Consider the following 17,370-nt stretch of genomic DNA (forward strand, 5'->3'; position numbering starts at 1 on the left):
TTCCCTATAGCTTCATGTGCTTATGTCCTCCCTGAACCTCCAGGTGTCCCTGTGTCCCAGTCCCCCGTCCTCTTCATATCCACATTGCTCCCGCGTGCGTTCCTGTCCTCCGTGTCCTCACGGCCCCCAGAAAGCCACGCGGAGCCGCGGCGGTGAAAGCCGTTCCTTTATTCTGCCCCAGGCAGGCCGCGGTCACAAGCACACAGGGAATCCACTGAGGGCATCCGTGCTCTGCAAGACCCTGTCCGCCAGCAGAAAGCAGAAACCTGGAGGGAGGGGAACGGAGGGCAGAAGCCTGGGAGACGGTTTGTCCTGGGGCAGATGGCCGGGAGCGCCCCGGGGACTGGGGCTTGGATCCCCAAGGGTACTCCTGCCGGTTCTGCGGGTGTCGGGAGCGGAGTTTGGTGAGGAGTCCCTGGGAGGGCGGCTGGGAGTCTGCGGGGGGCGAGGGGGTCCACCGGGCAGTCTCCTCCACCCTCTTCCTGCTGTCCAGGTTACCCGCGAGAATAGAGAAGGGTAAAGCCAGCCACCCCGAAAAACAGGACCACGAGAAGAAGACATCGTTCTTCGCGCGTTCTTCACTGTGTAGCCTGTCAAGGCAATCAGCAGCAGCAGGCCTGGGCTCCGCGCACCAGGGGAGCTCCGCCTGGGCTGGGAGGTAGGGGGCGCACCCAGGCCCCACCCAGAGTATGCCCATCCAGGGCCACGCCCTTTTCCCTCAGCCACGCCCCCTCCTCTGGGTCTCTGGCCCCTGTCCCCACTGGCATCCCCGCAACCCCTGGGCCCCTGTCCCCTGCAACCCCCAGGCCCACCCTATGACTGTGGGCCCGCTGCCGTCCCACCGTAGAGGAAGAAGATGCCGCTCGTAGTCTGGCCCCGTGAGTCGCCCTCGTGGCACAGGATCCTCAGCCCCATCACCAAACACCCGATGCCGCCAGCACCATGCACGCCTCTGTCACCGCCAGCATGGCTGGGGAGAGGGGCCGCCTCAGCCGGTAAGGGGCTGGGAGCAGAGCTGACGGTTTGGATGGGGACTTGGAAGTTACTTCATGAGGGAAGTGGGTCCCGAGTTGGGGGATGGTGGTAGTCTCTGTCGCAGAGGAGCAGATGAGCCTGAGACAGGAGTGGAAGGGGTAAGGGTTTGGCGCCGCAGGATGTGTCCTGCTGTTGAGCCATCTGTGGTCTGTGCTGGGGGCTGTCTGACCAGTAGAGGACATCTGGGCGGGTCGGACCTCACTCTGGCAGGGGATGCTGGAGCAGGTGCCACCATTACACTCCTGCCACAAGCCACTATGGCCCCCGGGATAGCGGATCCAGTAGTTGGTGGTAGTGGAGAAAATCGTGAGGATTTTGGCCAAGAAGCCCAGCAAGGTGCCCCCGCTCTGGAGGCTCCGCTTCACGCCCATGCCAGCGCGGCTGCTGCGGAGGGCCACACACGCAAGATTGGCTGATACTCTTCCCATCCCCAGACCCCTCTCCCGGGTCCTTCAAGTCCTTGAGACACCCTCCCACATGTCCCTCCATGTGTGATTGCACCCCAGCACTGCTGCCTCCTTCAGGCCCTTCCGGAGACCTTCATGGCCTACTGCTCCTACTGGGGGCCTTGAGACCTTACCCCCAAGGAATCAGTGCTTAGAGACCTCCCTGTCTTTGGAAGATCTCCATGCCCCCAGGAATGTCCCTATAGTCTGTCCAGTGCCCTCCTCCCCACCCCCCACACCCGCCATGCACACACCCACCTAAGTGACTCACACTCAGCTCCCAGGGCTTCTTAGACACAGAGTCCAGAGGGTGGGGGAAGGGAGACCACATCTCTGTGACACAGGAGGAGTTCTAAAATCCCCTCTCCCATCAGTCATTTAAAGAGATAAACCTCCCCCAACACACACACACACACACACACACACACACACACACACACACACACCCTAAGCAACTCTACTAGCAGAGAGACCGCTCAGAGTCAGATAACAGGTCTGGGGAGAGCCAAAAGGCCATGGCATAACAGACCATAGCCTTGTGAAAACTCTTCCCTTGATTCCATAAGCTCTGCAGGTCCCTGTCTCTGTGACTGTGCCCTCTTAGGTTCCCATGCAAGCTCCCGCTCCTCCTCCCTCCACTTCGTGCCTTTTGGCCTGGAGCCTCCATCCTGCCCCTTCTCACCAGAGGAGCATCCTCACCTAGTCTCTGTCCCAGACCCCCGACAACCACATCCCAACTGAGCTCAGCATCTTCCACCAAACCGGGGCTGACTCCGCCATCCCACCCAGTTGATTGTGCCAGACCCCTTGGTACTGTCCTTGCCCCCTCTGACCCATCAATCCATGAAGCCCCCGAATCCTTGTGTCTGGTTCCTTCTGACCCCCTGCATCTGGCTCCTTCCATCTTTCCCATCTCACGCCCTGGTCCCAGTCGCACCCATTGGTTGCCAAGCTCCTCTCTCCCTTTGGGCCTCCCTCCATGCCCCAGAGGAATCTTGGCACCTGGAACTGGCGTTGACCCTCCCCAGCTCACAACCTTCTCCTAGCTTCCCACTGGCCTCAGGAGGGAGTCACTGTGACCACTGGGGCTGTTGCTCCCACCTCCTTCTCCATCCCCTGAAAACTTTGAGCCTTTCCACACCTCCCCCTTTGCGTCTCTCTGTCTGGATGATCTTTCCTTGGCCCTCAAGAAGCCCCTGAACAACCTTCCCCCAGAAAGCTCCCCTCCACCCCATCCGACAGAGTCAGTCTTTCTCCCCACCATCCTGGGCTCTGCCTGCTGTCTCGCTTCCCCCACTGGACTTGCAGCCCCCCAGTGGCCAGGGCCTGGGGCAGCCTCTCATCAGCATCCCCAGTGAGACCAAGGATAAAGGATGAGCTCAGGAAAAGCCAGCTGAAGGAGTAAATGAATTAATGAAGTAAGTGAGGAGGACCAGAGTGAAGACAAGGGTGACAAAATCAGAGAGGGAGTGAGAAGGAAAAAGCACCAGAGTGGGAAAGACAAAGGAGGAAAGAGAAAAGACAGGGTCTCAAGGTAGAAACAGGGAGAAAGACAAGGACCGGAGAAGGGAGCCAACATGGGGCCACGCCTGAGTCCACGCCAGCCCCAGCTCCATGCCCATCTGTGCCCATCCGCGCATGGGGGCTGCCTGAGGGCACACAGGGGTTCTGACTCCTTCCTGGGCTCCTGGGGTCGCCCACCAGGGAGCTGCCCTGCCCTCAGCTTATGTCTTGGCTGAATTAATCTCAGAATAACCAGATCTCAGCAAATTGTTGTTGAATGGACAAAGAAACAAACAGCGGGGTTGTGGGAGGGCTGGGGTAGGGGCTAGGAGGAGGGCTGTGGGTGCCTGTGGCTCCTGACGAGGTCTTCCGTGAACAATGCTTCATCCTGCCTGGCTCACCTCTGGCTTACAAGGTCTCATAGCCAGACTGGGGGCCACTACAGTGAGCATGCAGACTCAGGCTGCCTGGGAGGGGGGAGCAAAGAGAGGTTAACATTAGCCCCCACCCTGCTCTCTCAGAGCCCCCAGCAGGCCTCTCCAGGTCCCGGAGCAGTAGTCACCTGTACAGAGACAGAGGACAGCTGAAACCCAGCCCAGGTAGAATGACCAAGAGAAGAAGGTCTGGATCTGAGGGTGTCGAGGCTGGTTCCACCGCTCGCTGGTATAGACCGCCATGGCCACCACAGCAAAAATGGCTGGGGATGAAGATGAGAGAGGGCTCAGACCCTCTGCAGAAACTCACCAGTCCCCAGAGCCCAAGTGCAGCCCGGAGCCTACCTGCAGCAAAAGCCATGATAGAGGAGGAGAGGGGCCCGTAGCCTCGAACGGACAGTGAGGGGACGTAGGACAAGATCAGGAAGATCACCGACACCAGCCCCGACAGCGCGGCCAGAATGCTGAGGCTCTGCGTCGCGCGGATGTAGCCTGCCCCGAGGTAAGACTTCAGTGCCTGCCCTTAGGCAGCCCACCACCCGCAATAGGAAACACCACTGTCCCTTACCTGGTACCTCACTGTTAGACTTCTCTGGCCAGAGCCCCGAGTGAGACGAGAAGGTGGGCCCCATGGCCACGAACCAGAAATCCGTGCTCAGAGCAATCAGGATGGTCACCAAGGCCAGGGAGCCAGTGAGGAGGCCCAAAGACCGACAGAGCTCCATAGAAGTGAGTCCTGGGCGTCCAGGTCCTGCGGATGAAGGGGCCAGTGATCTGGACTCTTGGGCCTCTGAGCTCAAGAAAGAAGCCTTTAAAATTTTAAAACCAGGCCGTTTGGTTTCACACAGTTCCGGGTTGATGAGTCTTGCCCTGTACCCCCCCTTCCCGGTTGCCTTGACAGCTTCCTCCCCCCACATAGGTTGGGTTCCCCTCACAGCATGTGGTGGGGAGGGTGTCACATCATCAGTGGTTTAGTGGTGGTTCAGAGCTTGCCTCTGCTTTAGGTTCTATACCTCCCACCTTGGAACGCTCAACATCAGAGGAGACTTCCTGGAAGAGGTGTGAAAGAGGCTTGCGGGCCCCAGGGTGGGAGGTGGTAGATGAGACCAGGGTGTGAGCTAAACAGGGGGATGTGGCCAAAGGGGACAGTTGGTGGTTGTGTCATGCTCTCCTGCCGGTTCTGTAACCTTCCATTCTGGAAGAGGGAGGCCCCAACTCTAGTGTGTCCACAGAAGGAGGGGGGCTGGAGACTAGGTTCTTGCAGCTGAAGGAAAAGAGGGCTGGAGGCCTGGTCTCGGGTCCTGAGCAGGAGGCAGGCAGTCCTGGATCCCTGCCTGGAGCTTATTCCAAAGGCAACCAATGGTGGAGGATCACAATCCTGCAAGTCTGTGGAGAGCAAGACATGTCCACATTATCCTCTGATAAGAGTTCGCAGACAGCTCTGACTTGAGCAGGGCCTCATCCCAGGATCAGGGTGTCTCAGGGGCAGAGGTGGGCACACAGGACTGTCCCACCCTCCCAGCACTAGCCTCCTCTTCCCATCCTGGCAATAGGTCCTAGACAGAGCCTCACCTCACCGATGAGCAGGAAGAAGGTGAAGGTGTCGCAGCCCAGGTGGAAGGTGCAGGCTCATGTGACTTCCAAACCAAGGGAATGGCCTAGAAGAAGACCTCTGTCACAAAGATGACACGAGCCAGCAGTCCCACAGCAGCCGGTGAAGGGGAGACTCAGAGGGACTCAAGAGGCCGGGGCCTCTTCCGTTACTGGAGTCTCCAGTTTGCAGGCCCCTATCTCTCACCCAGACCCTCACCACCAAGGTAACTGGCCAGTCCTGAGAACGTGCTCACGAATGCAGGCTTTCAGGGGCAGATTCGGGTCATAAGGAGCAGGGGCACCGACGCAAAAATGGCGGTATGTGTACCTCTAGTGGAGAGCAGTGGACAGGCTTCAGGAATCCCGGCCAAGGGAGTGTCAGAGCCCAGAGGTCACCTGCAATCTCTACCCCACGCTTAACTCCACCCCTGTCCTCCAACACAACCCCAGTATCATCCCTAGACCTAACCCCAAACTCAGCCCCATTCCTAACCTCATCTCCAAACCAAACCCAACCCTGTCCATAACCCAGCTCTACCCACAAATTCAACCCCGTCCTGATTCCTAAACCAAACCCTATTTTCATTGCCAAGACCGGCTCTAAACCCAGTCCCATCCCCAACCCCAAATACAACCCACTCCTTAACCCCAGCTCCAGTCTCTAATTTAACCCCATCCTCCAAACTAACCTGACCTCCATCCTCTTATTCACAAACTCAGCCCCAACCCCATGTCCAAATCCAAGTTCAGCCTCAAACTCAAACCCGTCCTCATTCCGAGACTTAATGCTAACCTTGTTTGGAACTTCACGCCAGATCACACTTCCAGCACCACCCCAACCTTCCTCCCGCTCTGTCCCACCCTTTATAATTCCGACCTCAGCCCTACTCATATTCATCTCAATCCCACCTGTTTCATCCCCCCCACCCACACACACACTGTAGAGAATGGACTATGGAGGCAGGCGGGGGGTGGGGGACAGGAGGAGGGGCAGAGCTGGTTAGGAGACTGAGGCCATAAGCCAGGTGAGACAAGATGTGAGTCCTAACTGGGTGATCAAGGAACCTGGACACAGTTTTAAGGTAGAGCCAACACCGCTTGCCGGTGAATCAGATGTGGGATGCAGCAAAGCAGCTGCTGATGATCCCAGGACTCTTGGCAGGAGCAGCTGGATGACAATCAGGCAAGATGGGGAGATATGGGAGGAGTTGGTGTGGGATGTGGGAGAGACCAGGACACCTGAGATTTGAGATGCCTCTTCTTTTCAAGTGGACACTGGAGATGAGTCTGGAATTACCACATCATTATTATTGCTAGAATAAACTCCTATAAATATGATTCCTGGAATAAGCTTCAATAAATATGTCTCCTTAAATAGGCCTCAATAAATTACCATTAGAGAAGGCCTCAATTGCCATTATTAGTAGAGGAAGCCTCTATAAATACAGAACTATTGTTATTTGTGAAGTCCCCAATAAATATTTCTAGGGAGTAGGTCTCTGTTCATATGACAGTTTTAGCATAGACTGTAATTAATATTCTTATTATTAGAATGGGCCTTGCTAAATAGTCTTATTAATTTATGGTGGATATTAGTAAATCTCATGGCAGTTGGGCACTGCTTATTGAATGAAGTAATGAGCGAGTGAATGAGAAGGTCAAAGTCATGAATGGTATGTGAAGAGTCAGGACAGGGTGTGGATCAGAGATCTGGCGCTTCTAGGTGTGGGGTCCATCCAGGGAGGGGAGGGGCTGTGAGGAATGCTGACTGGAGATGGTGTGAGCAGTCAGGTGGTTTTTTTCACAGACCTTTTCGTTTATCGTATTATCCCACTGATATTATGATTCATAAGAAACACATATTTGTTCTTTGTACTGTTCCTGACATGAAGCTGCTAAAAGCCTTGGTATTTCATAGGCGATGAGGGCCTTGAAGGTATATTTGCTACCTTAATGGTTAATGAGGCAACTGGGGGCAGGGAGGTGGTGGCAAAGCACTGGAAGGTAAGGTCAGGTTGCCGGGGGAACCAGCCAGGTGTCTGGAGGGTTGGACCTTTCAGTCCCAGCCCCCAACCTGGGTAGGGAGGGGCTGAAGACTGAGTAATCACCAGTGGCCAGTGGTACACTCAGGATGCCTGTGTAATGAAGCCACCATGAAAACCCAAAAAGACTGGGTTCAGAGGACTTCCAGGTTGGTGAATGTGTGCATAATAGAGAGAGTGGCCCCCTGAAAAGGGCACAGAAGCCCCTTGCCCCTTTCCCATACCTTGCCCTGTGGGTCCCTTCCATCTGGCTGTACCTGAGTTATATCCTTTTATAGTAAACGGGTGATCTAGTAAGTGGAATCTTCCTTCGAGTTCTGGGAGCCACTCTAGCAAATTATTCAAACCCAAAGAGTGAGTCATGGAAACCTCCACACTACTGCTGGTTGACCAGAAGCCCAGGTGACAAGCTGCACTTGTGAGGACATCTGAGGTGGGGGTGGGGGGCAGTCTTTAGGACTGAGTCCTTCACTTGTGGGATCTGACAATACCTCCTTATAGAGAGTGTAAGAACTGAGCTGCTTGGTGATGTGGAATTAGAAAAAAAAAAGTACAGAATTGGACCTACACATCTGTTTCCTAGAAGTCGTAGTTAACCCCTGGGTGGGAACTCTGTGCTTCATGTCTGTCCCCATCCCTACAGAGACTGAGCAGGTTGGCCTGCAGTCATCCAGACACCCCAACCCTGTCCACCACTCACACCTGTTTCTCATCACCCCAACCCCTCAAGGACCACACCTTAGTAGTTTCACATCAGTTTTATTAGATTCTCAAAAAGTCGCTCTAATGGAGATCCCATTTCTCTAACACCCCCCTTCATGGGCTGGGCCTTGGGTCTTCTCAACTGCCTCCCACCAGGCCCCATTCTTCCTCCCTCCCCCTTGGGACACAGGAGTCAGAGGCCTCTGCCCAGAGTCCACGATTGAGCCCCCTCCTGCCCACAGGAACCAGAACTTCAGGCCTCTAGACCTTCCCCCTCCTTTTCTGTGGTCCTATTTAACCTCCAGATGAAGTTGGGGGTACATTGGGCTCAGCGGGGAGCAGACAGGCGCCGACATTCATGCATCCGGTAGGCACACATGTAGAAAATCCCTGCATGAGAAGAGATCCCATTGGCCCCCCCCCCAAGTCCTCCTAACCTGGGCTCCTAGCCCAAGACCCCAAAACAGCACTCCCTTTCTTCCTGGGTGTCTGCAGCATCTCGATTCTGTCTCCTGGCTCAGTGCTGGGGGGCCCATGTGGGACACCCCATCATCTGGCCCTCAGAAGTGCTGCCCACTCTGCCACAGACACTGACCTTCCCACCCCCAAACCCTCATACCTGCGAAGAAGGCCATGAGCAAGGCCACCCAGCCCAGGATGTAAGACCAGGAAAAGCGCCAGTCCCCAAAGCGGCGACCAAGGAAGCTGACAGTGACTCCAGTGTAAATGGCCAAGGCCAACAGGACAAAAAAGGCTAAGGGGAGAGGATGGGGGGAGGTGGGTAGGAAAGGGGGTAGGGGTGGGGTTTGCAGATGGGGGTGGGAGTTAGATAGAGGAAGGGGAAAGGCCGGGGAGGGGTGGGAAGGGAAAAGGGGGAGGGTGCCTGGGGAGTAGGGGTCGGGTGGGGATGGGACGGGGCTGTGCTGTGTAATAAGGAATTTGACCGGGGCTGGTTTTGGGCTCTGGTTCCTGGGACAGAGACGCTAAATCCCTGGAATTTCCCGAGTGATAGGAGTGTCTTTGTTACTGCTGAGCCTCTTGGGTTTTTATTGATGAGCTGAGATGACAATAGGTAGGACCTGGTCCCCAGAAGGACCAGCCACAGGAACAGAGCAGCCACCAGGGGCTGTGAGCCACTTGGTATCGGACCACCTTCTGGGGAAGGAAGCTAGAGACCAAGTTCAGGCACAGGGTCAATGACACAATAGGGCCTTGGTAATGAAACTCCAGCAGGAACTCCAGACATGACAAGTGTGCCAGAGTTTCCTGGCTGGTGAGGCACTCAGTGGGACGCCGTGGGGGAAGGGTGCAGAAGCTCAGCCTTCAAGACCCTCTCAGGTTTCACCCTGTGCTTCTCTCGATTTAGCTGGTGCTGAGGTGTAGCCTTTATAATAAATCTGTAATTGTAAGTGCAGTGCTTTCTGGAGTTTGGTGACTTCTGGCAAATCTTTGAACATGACTGGGTTCTGGGGACCCCCGAACCCGCAGCCAGTGGGTCAAAAGTGCAGATGACCTGAGGACCCCTCTTGCAACTGAAGTAGGAGCAGCCTTGTTAGGAATCGCACCCTTAAACCTGGCGGGGGGGCGGGGGGAAGTTAGTGCCCGCACCGGGCGACCGGACAGCAACTGATGTAAGAGGCTGGCATTAGGCTTTAGAACCAGTATTGGAGTTGGGGTTGGGGTCGGGGGGAGACTAGGTTGGCCATGGAGCTGAGAATGAGGAATGGGGCTGGGGATGGAAATGGGCTGGGAAGCTGGGGGTGGGAGTGGGGAGATGGGGAAGTTGGGTCCACTCACTGGAGGCGAAAAACATGATGCCGGCAGAGAAGGGCCGGGAGAGGCGGGTGAAGGTGGGTTGCTGAGCGAAGGCCAGGATGCCCATGATGATGCCCGAGGTGGCACACAGGGAGGACAGGATCATGAAGGCCCGGGTGGCATTCCAATAAGCTGTGGTAGCACCGATCGGTCACTCCCGCGCCTCCCCCAGCCCAGGAGGCCTACCTCTCCGTCCCTGACCCAGCTCCTCCCTCACCTCTGCAGTCCCTCTCTTTACCTGCAAGCCCCTAATCATCTTCCACAGCCCAGCTCCCAGATCCCCTCTGGGAAGCACCCTTTCACCCCTCAGGTATCGTCCTCACCCCCTGCTCCTGGCTGTGGCTCTTGGGGCTGTGGCTCTTGGCTCGTTCCCCCTTCCAGTCCGATTGCTCCCTGAGGCCAGGTTTCTACCTTGGGAATACTCCCAGCACAAGACTGGTTTGCAAATGGGCCTGGAGAGATATTCGTTGGATGGATGGATGGATGGATGGATGAGTAATGAATCAGTGTTGATTCCCCGCTATCTGCCTGCCACTCACTTCCTGTCCTCTCTCCCATCGCTCGCTTTCATTTCCCGGATAACCACTTGCCCATACTTGAAAATGACCTATTTATTTATTTTTAACTTGTTTATATCTGTCTTTCCCTGCTGATCACCCAGTTTTCTGAGGACAAAGGTCTTGCTTCCTCATTCACTTCCTCATGCACGGGTGCCTGGCACATAGTGGGGGCTCAGGGCACATGCTGAGTGAATGAACGTGGAGCCCGGAGAACCGTTTATCTCTTGTGCTTGACACTGAGCTGACCCTTTAGGACATGCTCTGGGAATAATCGGTAAGATTTCATCCTCCATTTAGCAGCTACCAAATACGTGTCAGACACACATTCCTTGAATGAGCCTGTTCATTCCTTCCAAGGGCCCTATGCTGTATGTACTATTTTTAATCCCCGTTTTTCAGGTGAAGAAACTAAAGCTCAGAGAGGTAAAGTGACTTATCCAGGGTGCCCTAATTGGCAGTGGGACTGGCGTTGACACCCAAGCATCAAAGCCCTTGTTCTGACCTGCTTGACCATACTGGCTCTTGGAGGACCCAGGACACCTGCAACGCTGGGGCAGAGCCTGGATCCTGCCCCCGAAAAATAAAAAGTCTGGATTTTTTGCAAAATGCATTCTTTTGCCTCGTGTGAATGTCAGTGAGAAAAAAAATTGCTGGCTGTTTCTCTGTGGATGTTGTCATGGGTTGAACCGTGTCTCTCCCTGCAACCCTCAAACCCCCAAATTCGTATGTGGAAGGAAGCTGCAATCCTCAGAGTAGGACCTTATTTGGAAATAGGCTCATTGCCAATGTATTTAAGGTCTCACTGTAGCAGAGTGGATTCCTAATCCTAACTGACAAGTATCCTCACAAAATGGGGAAAGCTGGAGAAAGACAGACATGTGGGAGGGTGGGGAGCACCATGTGAAAATGAAACAGAGATCAGGATGACACACTGACATGCTAATAAATGCCAAAGAATGCCAGACAGCCTCCACCAGAAGCCAGGAGAGAGCCAGCCTCCACCAGAAGCCAGGCAACAGATCCTCCCTCATGGCCTCGGAAGGAACCAACTCTGCTGACCTCAGTTATCAGACCCCCAGCCTCCAGAGCTGTGAGATGGTACGTTTCTGTTGTTTGAGTCACTCAGTCCATGGTCCTTTGTCACGGCAGCCCCAGGAAACTACGGATGCCTCTGAGTATTTAAAAGGCTGGAAGACTTACAGGACATGTTTTTGCCTATGTCCTCCCCGTGGTCCCACTGAGGTAGGAGTGCAAAATGCAAACGTCTCTGAGGGTTGCCTCCAGCTGCAAAAAGAGAGCAGCTTATCTGTCCCCCAGCAGGCTGAGGTGGGGGCTGTGGCGAACAGGGCACCTGTGTCCCATGCCAGGTGACCCATTACTACCTCTGAGCTCCATCTTCAGAGAAAACTCTCCCTGTTCGAGTCACGGTGTGCCACCTATCTCCTGAGGGCCCCTGACTGGTAGACCGCCTTCAAAGGAGGCAAAAATGGATTTTTCAAAGACAGCCGCAAGTCCAGATTTTCCTGGCGACATCAGAAACTTTATAAAAAACACTATACACACGTGTCTGTGGCTGGAGTTGGCCCCGGCGAGTTCACGTATGCCTGCTGTGGGCCTGGTGAGCCAGTTACAGTTGACCTGCACCGGGAGCCAGCTGTGTGGACAGATACCCAGCAATCTATCAGCGTGAGGATTTTGGCTTCAAGGTCAAATGGACTTGCAGACCTGCATCCTGCCTTCCTCTCCTCCATCCCCAACAGAGAGAAGATAGACTGGGATGTGGGTGTCCTCAGGGCATTCCCAGGCTGAAGCAGGAGAAATGGTGGAAGTGTGACGAATGAGACCTCCGGGAATGAAAGGGATGCATGAAGTCAGGAGGCTGACTGAGCCCAGGAGCTGGCGGCTGGGGTAGGTCTTTCCATTGCTTCCTGCCTCGGTTTACCCCTCCTGCACACGGGCATCCTGTTTCCTCTCCCAGACAGGTTCAGTGAGATGGGGCAGTGAAATCTGCCCTAAGGGCTCTGGAGGGTTGGCTCCTCCTCCCAAACCCCCCTGGAGAGAATGTTTGGCTTTTTGAGGGCAAGGCTCATGTTTTTTTGTTTTTGTTTTTTGTTTTTTGTTCTAAGATTTTATTCATTTATTTGACAGAGACAGTGAGAAAGGGAACACAAGCAGGGGGAGTGGGAGAGGGAAAAGCAGGCTTCCCACTGAGCGGGGAGCCCAATGAGGGGCTCCATCCCAGGATCCTGGGATCATGACCTGAGCAGAAGGCAGACACTCAAGGACAGAGCACCCCAGGTGCCCCGAGTCTCTTGTTTTATTCACACACACAGTGGTACCACCCTCAGTGTTGTTGGGAGACCAAAGGGCATTAATCCATGTCAAGCACTTAGAATAGCATGTAGAACTCAATGACTTTCAATTAATGCCAGTCATCATCATCATTATTATTACTACTACTACTATTTGGTACATAGAAAATATATTTATAAGAATATAAATTATATATTCTTAATTTATTAATATATAATACACCTTATATATTCTTAATTTATTTTTATATAATGTATATTGTGTATTAATTACTATATAGTGCATATTATATATTATGTAATATAAAATATATGTAAGTATATCTCCATATATATGAATGTACATATGTATATGTATATGCATATGGAGAGCTATACATATAGAGTATATTATATTATATATTATCTTATATTTATAATATGTTATTATAATGTAGCTTGCAAGAACTGTATGTTGGAAAAGCTATTTTTCGCCATTTTTACAACATATATTATAATGTGCACATACACACACATATATATATAGACATACAGACATATATATATATTACAAAGCCTGGTGCACAGTAGCTATTAAAAACTACCATCCGGGGGATGCCTGGGTGGCTCAGTTGGTTAAGCCGCTGCCTTCAGCTCAGGTCATGATCCCAGCATCCTGGGATCGAGTCTCACTTCGGGTTCCTTGCTCAGCAAGGAGCCCGCTTCTCTCTCTGTCTCTTCCTGCCACTCTGTCCGCATGTGCTCCTTCTCTCTCTCTCTGACAAATAAATACATAAAATCTTAAAAAAAAAAAAAAAACCCAAAGTCTTAAAAAAAAAAAAAACAAACTACCATCCGGTATTTAGCAAATTTAGGGTCCGTATTGCTTCTGTATCCCACAGTACGCAACCTGGTTCCTGATACATCATGGATATTTAGGAAACACTATTCTGACAGCCCCGTCCCCGCAGCTGCTCCACTGAGCCCGTGCCTGGAAATGTCACCTGTCTACTTAACCTCTAGTACATTTCATAATTGTTCCGGAAAGAAATTCCTGAAATCCCAGTTCTGTCCCTTTTGTGCAAAGCGATCTCTGGCTGGTCCCTCTCTGAGCCACAGAGTTCCCCACCAGCCCCGAGGGGGCCTCTGAGCCCAGCCCCAGCCCAGGCCCAGCCCCAGAGCCTTACCAATGCTCTCTGTCTGCAGGTAGCACTTGTTCCCCAGGCAATATCGCCACAGGCCCTGGTGGGCAAAGGACCCCGACAGCCGGTACTGCATCCAGTGGTCTGTGGCTGTGGCCACCACCAGGAGGATGGTCCCCACCCAGGCACAGAAGAGGCCGCCACCCATGAAGCTGTACATGGTGATCTGTGAAGATGGGAAGAGGTGGGGTCAGGAGCTGGACTCCCGGTGGAGGGAGGAGGAGTTGGGGACCTAGACTCCCGGATCCCAGATGAGGAGGTTGCTAATGGCTGGGACACCAGGTCCCTAAGAGAGGAAGGAGCTGGGGGCCTGGGCCCTCGGTTCCTGGATGGGGAGGAGGTTGGAGCCCTGGGCTCTTGGGTCCTAAGTGAGGAGGGAGCTAGGGGCTGGGATACCAGCAGCCCCTGGGGGAGGAAGGAGCTAGAGCATGGATCCCTAGGTCTTGGTGGAGGAGGGAACCTAGAGGTCCAATGCCTGGTCCTTACCTGAGTGGCAGAGCCTACCACAAGCCCTCTGTCTGCCTCGGCCCTTCTGTGCAAACTGAGCCGAGCCAGGTTGCTGGCCTCTCTGCTCCCTGGGTCCCCCAAATCCCTTAAGCCTCCCCACACAATGGCCCTGTGACCCAGCAGCTTCCAGCAGGCAGAAGTGCAGTGGTGGCAGAGGCCCCAAATGGAATTCGCTGAAACAGGAATCCAAGCGCTCCCTCCCCGCAGCCCCTGGCCCCACTGGCCTCTCTCTGTGACCCTCCCAACGACCCCACCACCCTTTCACAGGCCTTGCTCACAGCACCCACTGGGTTAGCCTGAGCTGTGTAAGCACACACAGAGACACAAGACATAGGGGCAGCCATCCATTTATTGTTCAACCAGGGGTGAGGGAGGCGGGGCAGCAGGTGTCTGGGTATGTTGGGCCAATGTTCTTTGCAGGTGGGTCACAGGGCATGTCACAATTGGGGCTGGGACCGGAAGAAGGATGGGACGGTGTTGGCTGGGATCAAAGATGGGCTGGGTTTGGGGTCAAGTTTAGGAGGCAGTTAAGGATGAGGACTGGGTTGGCCTGAGGTAGTCGAGAAAGAGTGTGCAGAGCTGAGACTGAGGGTGGAGATGGGGACGGAAATGGGAATGAGTGGGGCTGGGGATATGGCATTGAGAGTGGGGATGGGACTGGGGTTACAGAGGCGGGTGGGGATGGGGTTGGGGCTGTCACTGTAGTTCTGGGAATGGGGAGAGGCATGGCTTTGGGTGGATATGAGGCTCAGGGCTTTTGTTGGTGTGGGATCCCAAGTCAGCTCCAGTTTTCATGGGGTGACTCGCAAGACCCACTCCTGAGGCTGTGGTTTTGGGAGAAGAAACATGGGAGGATGGTGTTTCTTGGGGTATTTCTGCCATAGCTGAGGTCACCCTGGGCTCCAGGAAAACCCTCCTGGTGACCCTTCTCAGGAGTCTGGGGAGCTGGACTTTCGGGGTCCTAGTACTCTGCCTCCCAGTCTTCTGCTGCAGCAGGCGGCATGTCCTGGGGTGGCTCTTGACCTCGGGCTTCCTTCTTCCCATCCTGACCAGGCAGAGTTGGTGGTGATGTTGGCATCGCCAGTGGAGTCTTGGGGCCAGCCCCAGAACCCCGCGGCCAGCCCCTCTCAGCCCTTCCAGGTTGCCATCGCTGCTGGCCCCGGCCTGGCCTGCGCTGGACGCCCCAGCCCCCGCGTCCCCTGGGTGGCCTTGTGGCCATGCCTGGCTGGGTGTAGCTTGCCTGGGGGGTGCAGCATGCCTGGGGGTTGCAGGGGCAGGAGGGCAAGGACTGTTGAAGGGTGTAGGCCCCCAGCAGGGCGCTGTGCAGGAGGTAGGAGAGGGCGTCCAGACGGATGGGGACAGTGACAGAGGCCAAGCTCTCAGGGAGCCCCAGGTGGGCTGGATCTGGGGTGCCCAGGGGGAAAGGTGGCAAGGCTGGGAAAGGTGCAGGGGGGCACAGCTCAGTCCTGGGTGATGGCGGGGACAGGTTGTTCCTGGAATGACAAGAGTACAGGTCAGTAGTTCTCACCATCTCTCTCCGGCCTTCCTACTGTGGTCCAGCCCTTCTCCTGGGAGCCCATTCAGCTCAGCGTCCACCTCTGATTCCCGTGCCTGCTTCTCTCTCTCTCTCTCTCTCTTTCGCTCAGTCTCTCAATCTTTCTCTCATCTGTTTTTTCCATCTCTCTTTACAGAGAGACAGAAAGCTCAGTCAGGACGTCAGAATCAGACAGAATGAAATTCCAGCTACAGGCTCCCTCGCTCAAGGTGTGTTTCCAGGTCAATCACTTCCCTGTGCTGAACCTTCATTTTTCACATCCAAAGATGGCTTTTGGTAGTACCAGAGGTGCATAGGCAAGGCCTACGTCTGAAAAGTATTATTTCTCCAGCTCTATGGCTGTTCCTGACATCTCTGATTCTCCTGGCTCCTTCTTGAAATTTCTCCCTCTTCCTCCAATATCTGTTTCTAGCTGTGTCCCTTCTAAGTATCTTGTTCAGCTCTACAGTAAGATCGCTAAGATTCTGTTTCTAACTGATGATACGTGAGCCTTTTTGTTGTTGTTGTTCTGATACTCTCTTTGGGTCAGTCCACTCTGCCTCTGATTTTCTCCGCCCCTTCCCTCGCTGGCCTCTGTCCTCCCCATGAGGAGGGTCTCGCGTCTCACCCCTCGGGCCCAGTCCCTTTCTCTTGCTGTTCCATCTTTACAAGGGTGTCTCAAGCGTCTTCTAGCACCTTCGCCACGATTTCGCCAGGGCCCAGGGAGGCGCGGAGGGGTCCGGAAAAAAGTGCCCGGGACTTTGTCTGGAGTGGGGCGTGGTCGGCGGAACGTGAAGAGCCCCAGGCAAGTACACTAGGGTTGCAGGATCTAATGCCTCAACCCTACATATCTTAGGCTGCAGGCCCCATCTCCCCGAGACGCAGAAGTCTGGTCCCTGAGCGTCTTCCACGCTCAGACCCAGGAATCCGGACCCCCAGACCTCTGCTTCCTCAGACCTAGAAGTCAGGACCCCAGCCCTTTCCTATCTTTCCACCTGTATTTCTGGCCTTTTCTTCTGGGGGCCTGATGGTGTTCTTTAGGACCAAAGGGAAATCAGGACATCTGGATGCTCTTTAGGACAGAGGGAGAAGTAGATGGGTTGGAGTTGAGGCAGACGCTTAACTCACCGAGCCACCCAGAATACCTTTGTATTCTGTTTACAGAATTTCTATTTCTGTTTACAGAAAAGTTACAAAGTTAATACAGAGAGTCCTCATACAGTCCTCACCCAGCTTCCCCCAATGTTATCTTCTTACATGGTTGCGGAAACTTTGTTGCAACTAAGAAACTAACATGACTATTAGCCAAATCCAGACTTTATTTGAAATTTACCAGTTTTCACACTCAGGTCATCTATTTTCTGTTCCAGAAGCTGATGCAGGTTGACATTTATCATCCAATCTCCTTTGTCTCCTCGTTCGGCTGCAGCCTCTCTGTCTTTCCTGACTTTTTACAACCTTAACAATTTTGAGGAATGCTACTCACTTATTTTATAAAATAGAGGTCCATTTTAATTAATAATTCTAATTTATTTCTTTGAGAATTCTAATTTATTTAATCCTCCCTTCACAGATGACCAGACTCTGCCTCAGAGAGTCCAAGTAAGTTTCTCAAGGTCAGAGAACTAGGAAGTGGCACAAGTGAAATTTGAACCTCAATTCTGCGCTCTTAATGGAGACTCAAGTAGGAGCCAGATTATGTAGGA

General features: G+C 53.8%; 4 protein-coding genes and 1 long non-coding RNA gene across 8 annotated transcripts; 1 reads left to right on the plus strand and 4 right to left on the minus strand.

The window, feature by feature from the left end:
- Positions 1-192: 192 nt before the first annotated feature.
- On the minus strand, positions 193-1,724 carry CLDND2 (claudin domain containing 2). The gene is given in 6 exon segments (XM_032324886.1): positions 193-266; positions 499-570; positions 573-617; positions 843-935; positions 938-970; positions 1,238-1,724. Coding segments are annotated over 6 exon segments (543 nt in total). The 5' UTR covers positions 1,464-1,724.
- LOC116579463 lies at positions 907-10,718 on the plus strand. 3 transcript variants are annotated; one of them, XR_004281283.1, is made up of 5 exons: positions 907-995; positions 3,506-3,920; positions 4,972-5,235; positions 10,232-10,404; positions 10,530-10,718. It is a non-coding gene; the product is annotated as an uncharacterized LOC116579463 (long non-coding RNA). The 3 variants fall into 3 exon arrangements; XR_004281281.1 differs by lacking the exons at positions 10,232-10,404; positions 10,530-10,718 and having other exon boundaries at positions 4,972-6,349; XR_004281282.1 differs by lacking the exons at positions 907-995; positions 10,232-10,404; positions 10,530-10,718 and adding an exon at positions 1,918-2,899 and having other exon boundaries at positions 4,972-6,349.
- On the minus strand, positions 988-4,288 carry NKG7 (natural killer cell granule protein 7). 2 transcript variants are annotated; one of them, XM_032324882.1, is made up of 5 exons: positions 3,987-4,288; positions 3,764-3,910; positions 3,547-3,681; positions 3,386-3,451; positions 988-1,113 (listed from the first exon to the last, which is right to left on the minus strand). In XM_032324882.1, the coding sequence occupies exons 1-4, from the start codon at positions 4,141-4,143 to the stop codon at positions 3,393-3,395; spliced, it is 498 nt and encodes a 165-aa protein (XP_032180773.1). In that variant the 5' UTR covers positions 4,144-4,288; the 3' UTR covers positions 988-1,113; positions 3,386-3,392. The 2 variants fall into 2 exon arrangements, with proteins under 2 accessions (XP_032180773.1, XP_032180772.1); XM_032324881.1 differs by lacking the exon at positions 988-1,113 and having other exon boundaries at positions 3,242-3,451; positions 3,987-4,286.
- Positions 7,805-14,191, minus strand: LIM2 (lens intrinsic membrane protein 2). The gene is made up of 5 exons (XM_032324884.1): positions 14,110-14,191; positions 13,609-13,789; positions 9,553-9,702; positions 8,375-8,509; positions 7,805-8,145 (listed from the first exon to the last, which is right to left on the minus strand). Exons 2-5 carry the CDS (start codon positions 13,781-13,783, stop codon positions 8,084-8,086), a joined length of 522 nt encoding a protein of 173 aa, XP_032180775.1. The 5' UTR covers positions 13,784-13,789; positions 14,110-14,191; the 3' UTR covers positions 7,805-8,083.
- Positions 14,192-14,590: 399 nt separating this feature from the next.
- On the minus strand, positions 14,591-16,341 carry C19H19orf84 (chromosome 19 C19orf84 homolog). Its single transcript, XM_032324883.1, has 2 exons — positions 16,293-16,341; positions 14,591-15,623 (listed from the first exon to the last, which is right to left on the minus strand). Exons 1-2 carry the CDS (start codon positions 16,325-16,327, stop codon positions 15,092-15,094), a joined length of 567 nt encoding a protein of 188 aa, XP_032180774.1. The 5' UTR covers positions 16,328-16,341; the 3' UTR covers positions 14,591-15,091.
- Positions 16,342-17,370: the final 1,029 nt, after the last annotated feature.

Source organism: Mustela erminea, chromosome 19 (assembly GCF_009829155.1).
Source record: "Mustela erminea isolate mMusErm1 chromosome 19, mMusErm1.Pri, whole genome shotgun sequence".
NCBI classification, from domain to species: Eukaryota; Metazoa; Chordata; class Mammalia; order Carnivora; family Mustelidae; genus Mustela; species Mustela erminea.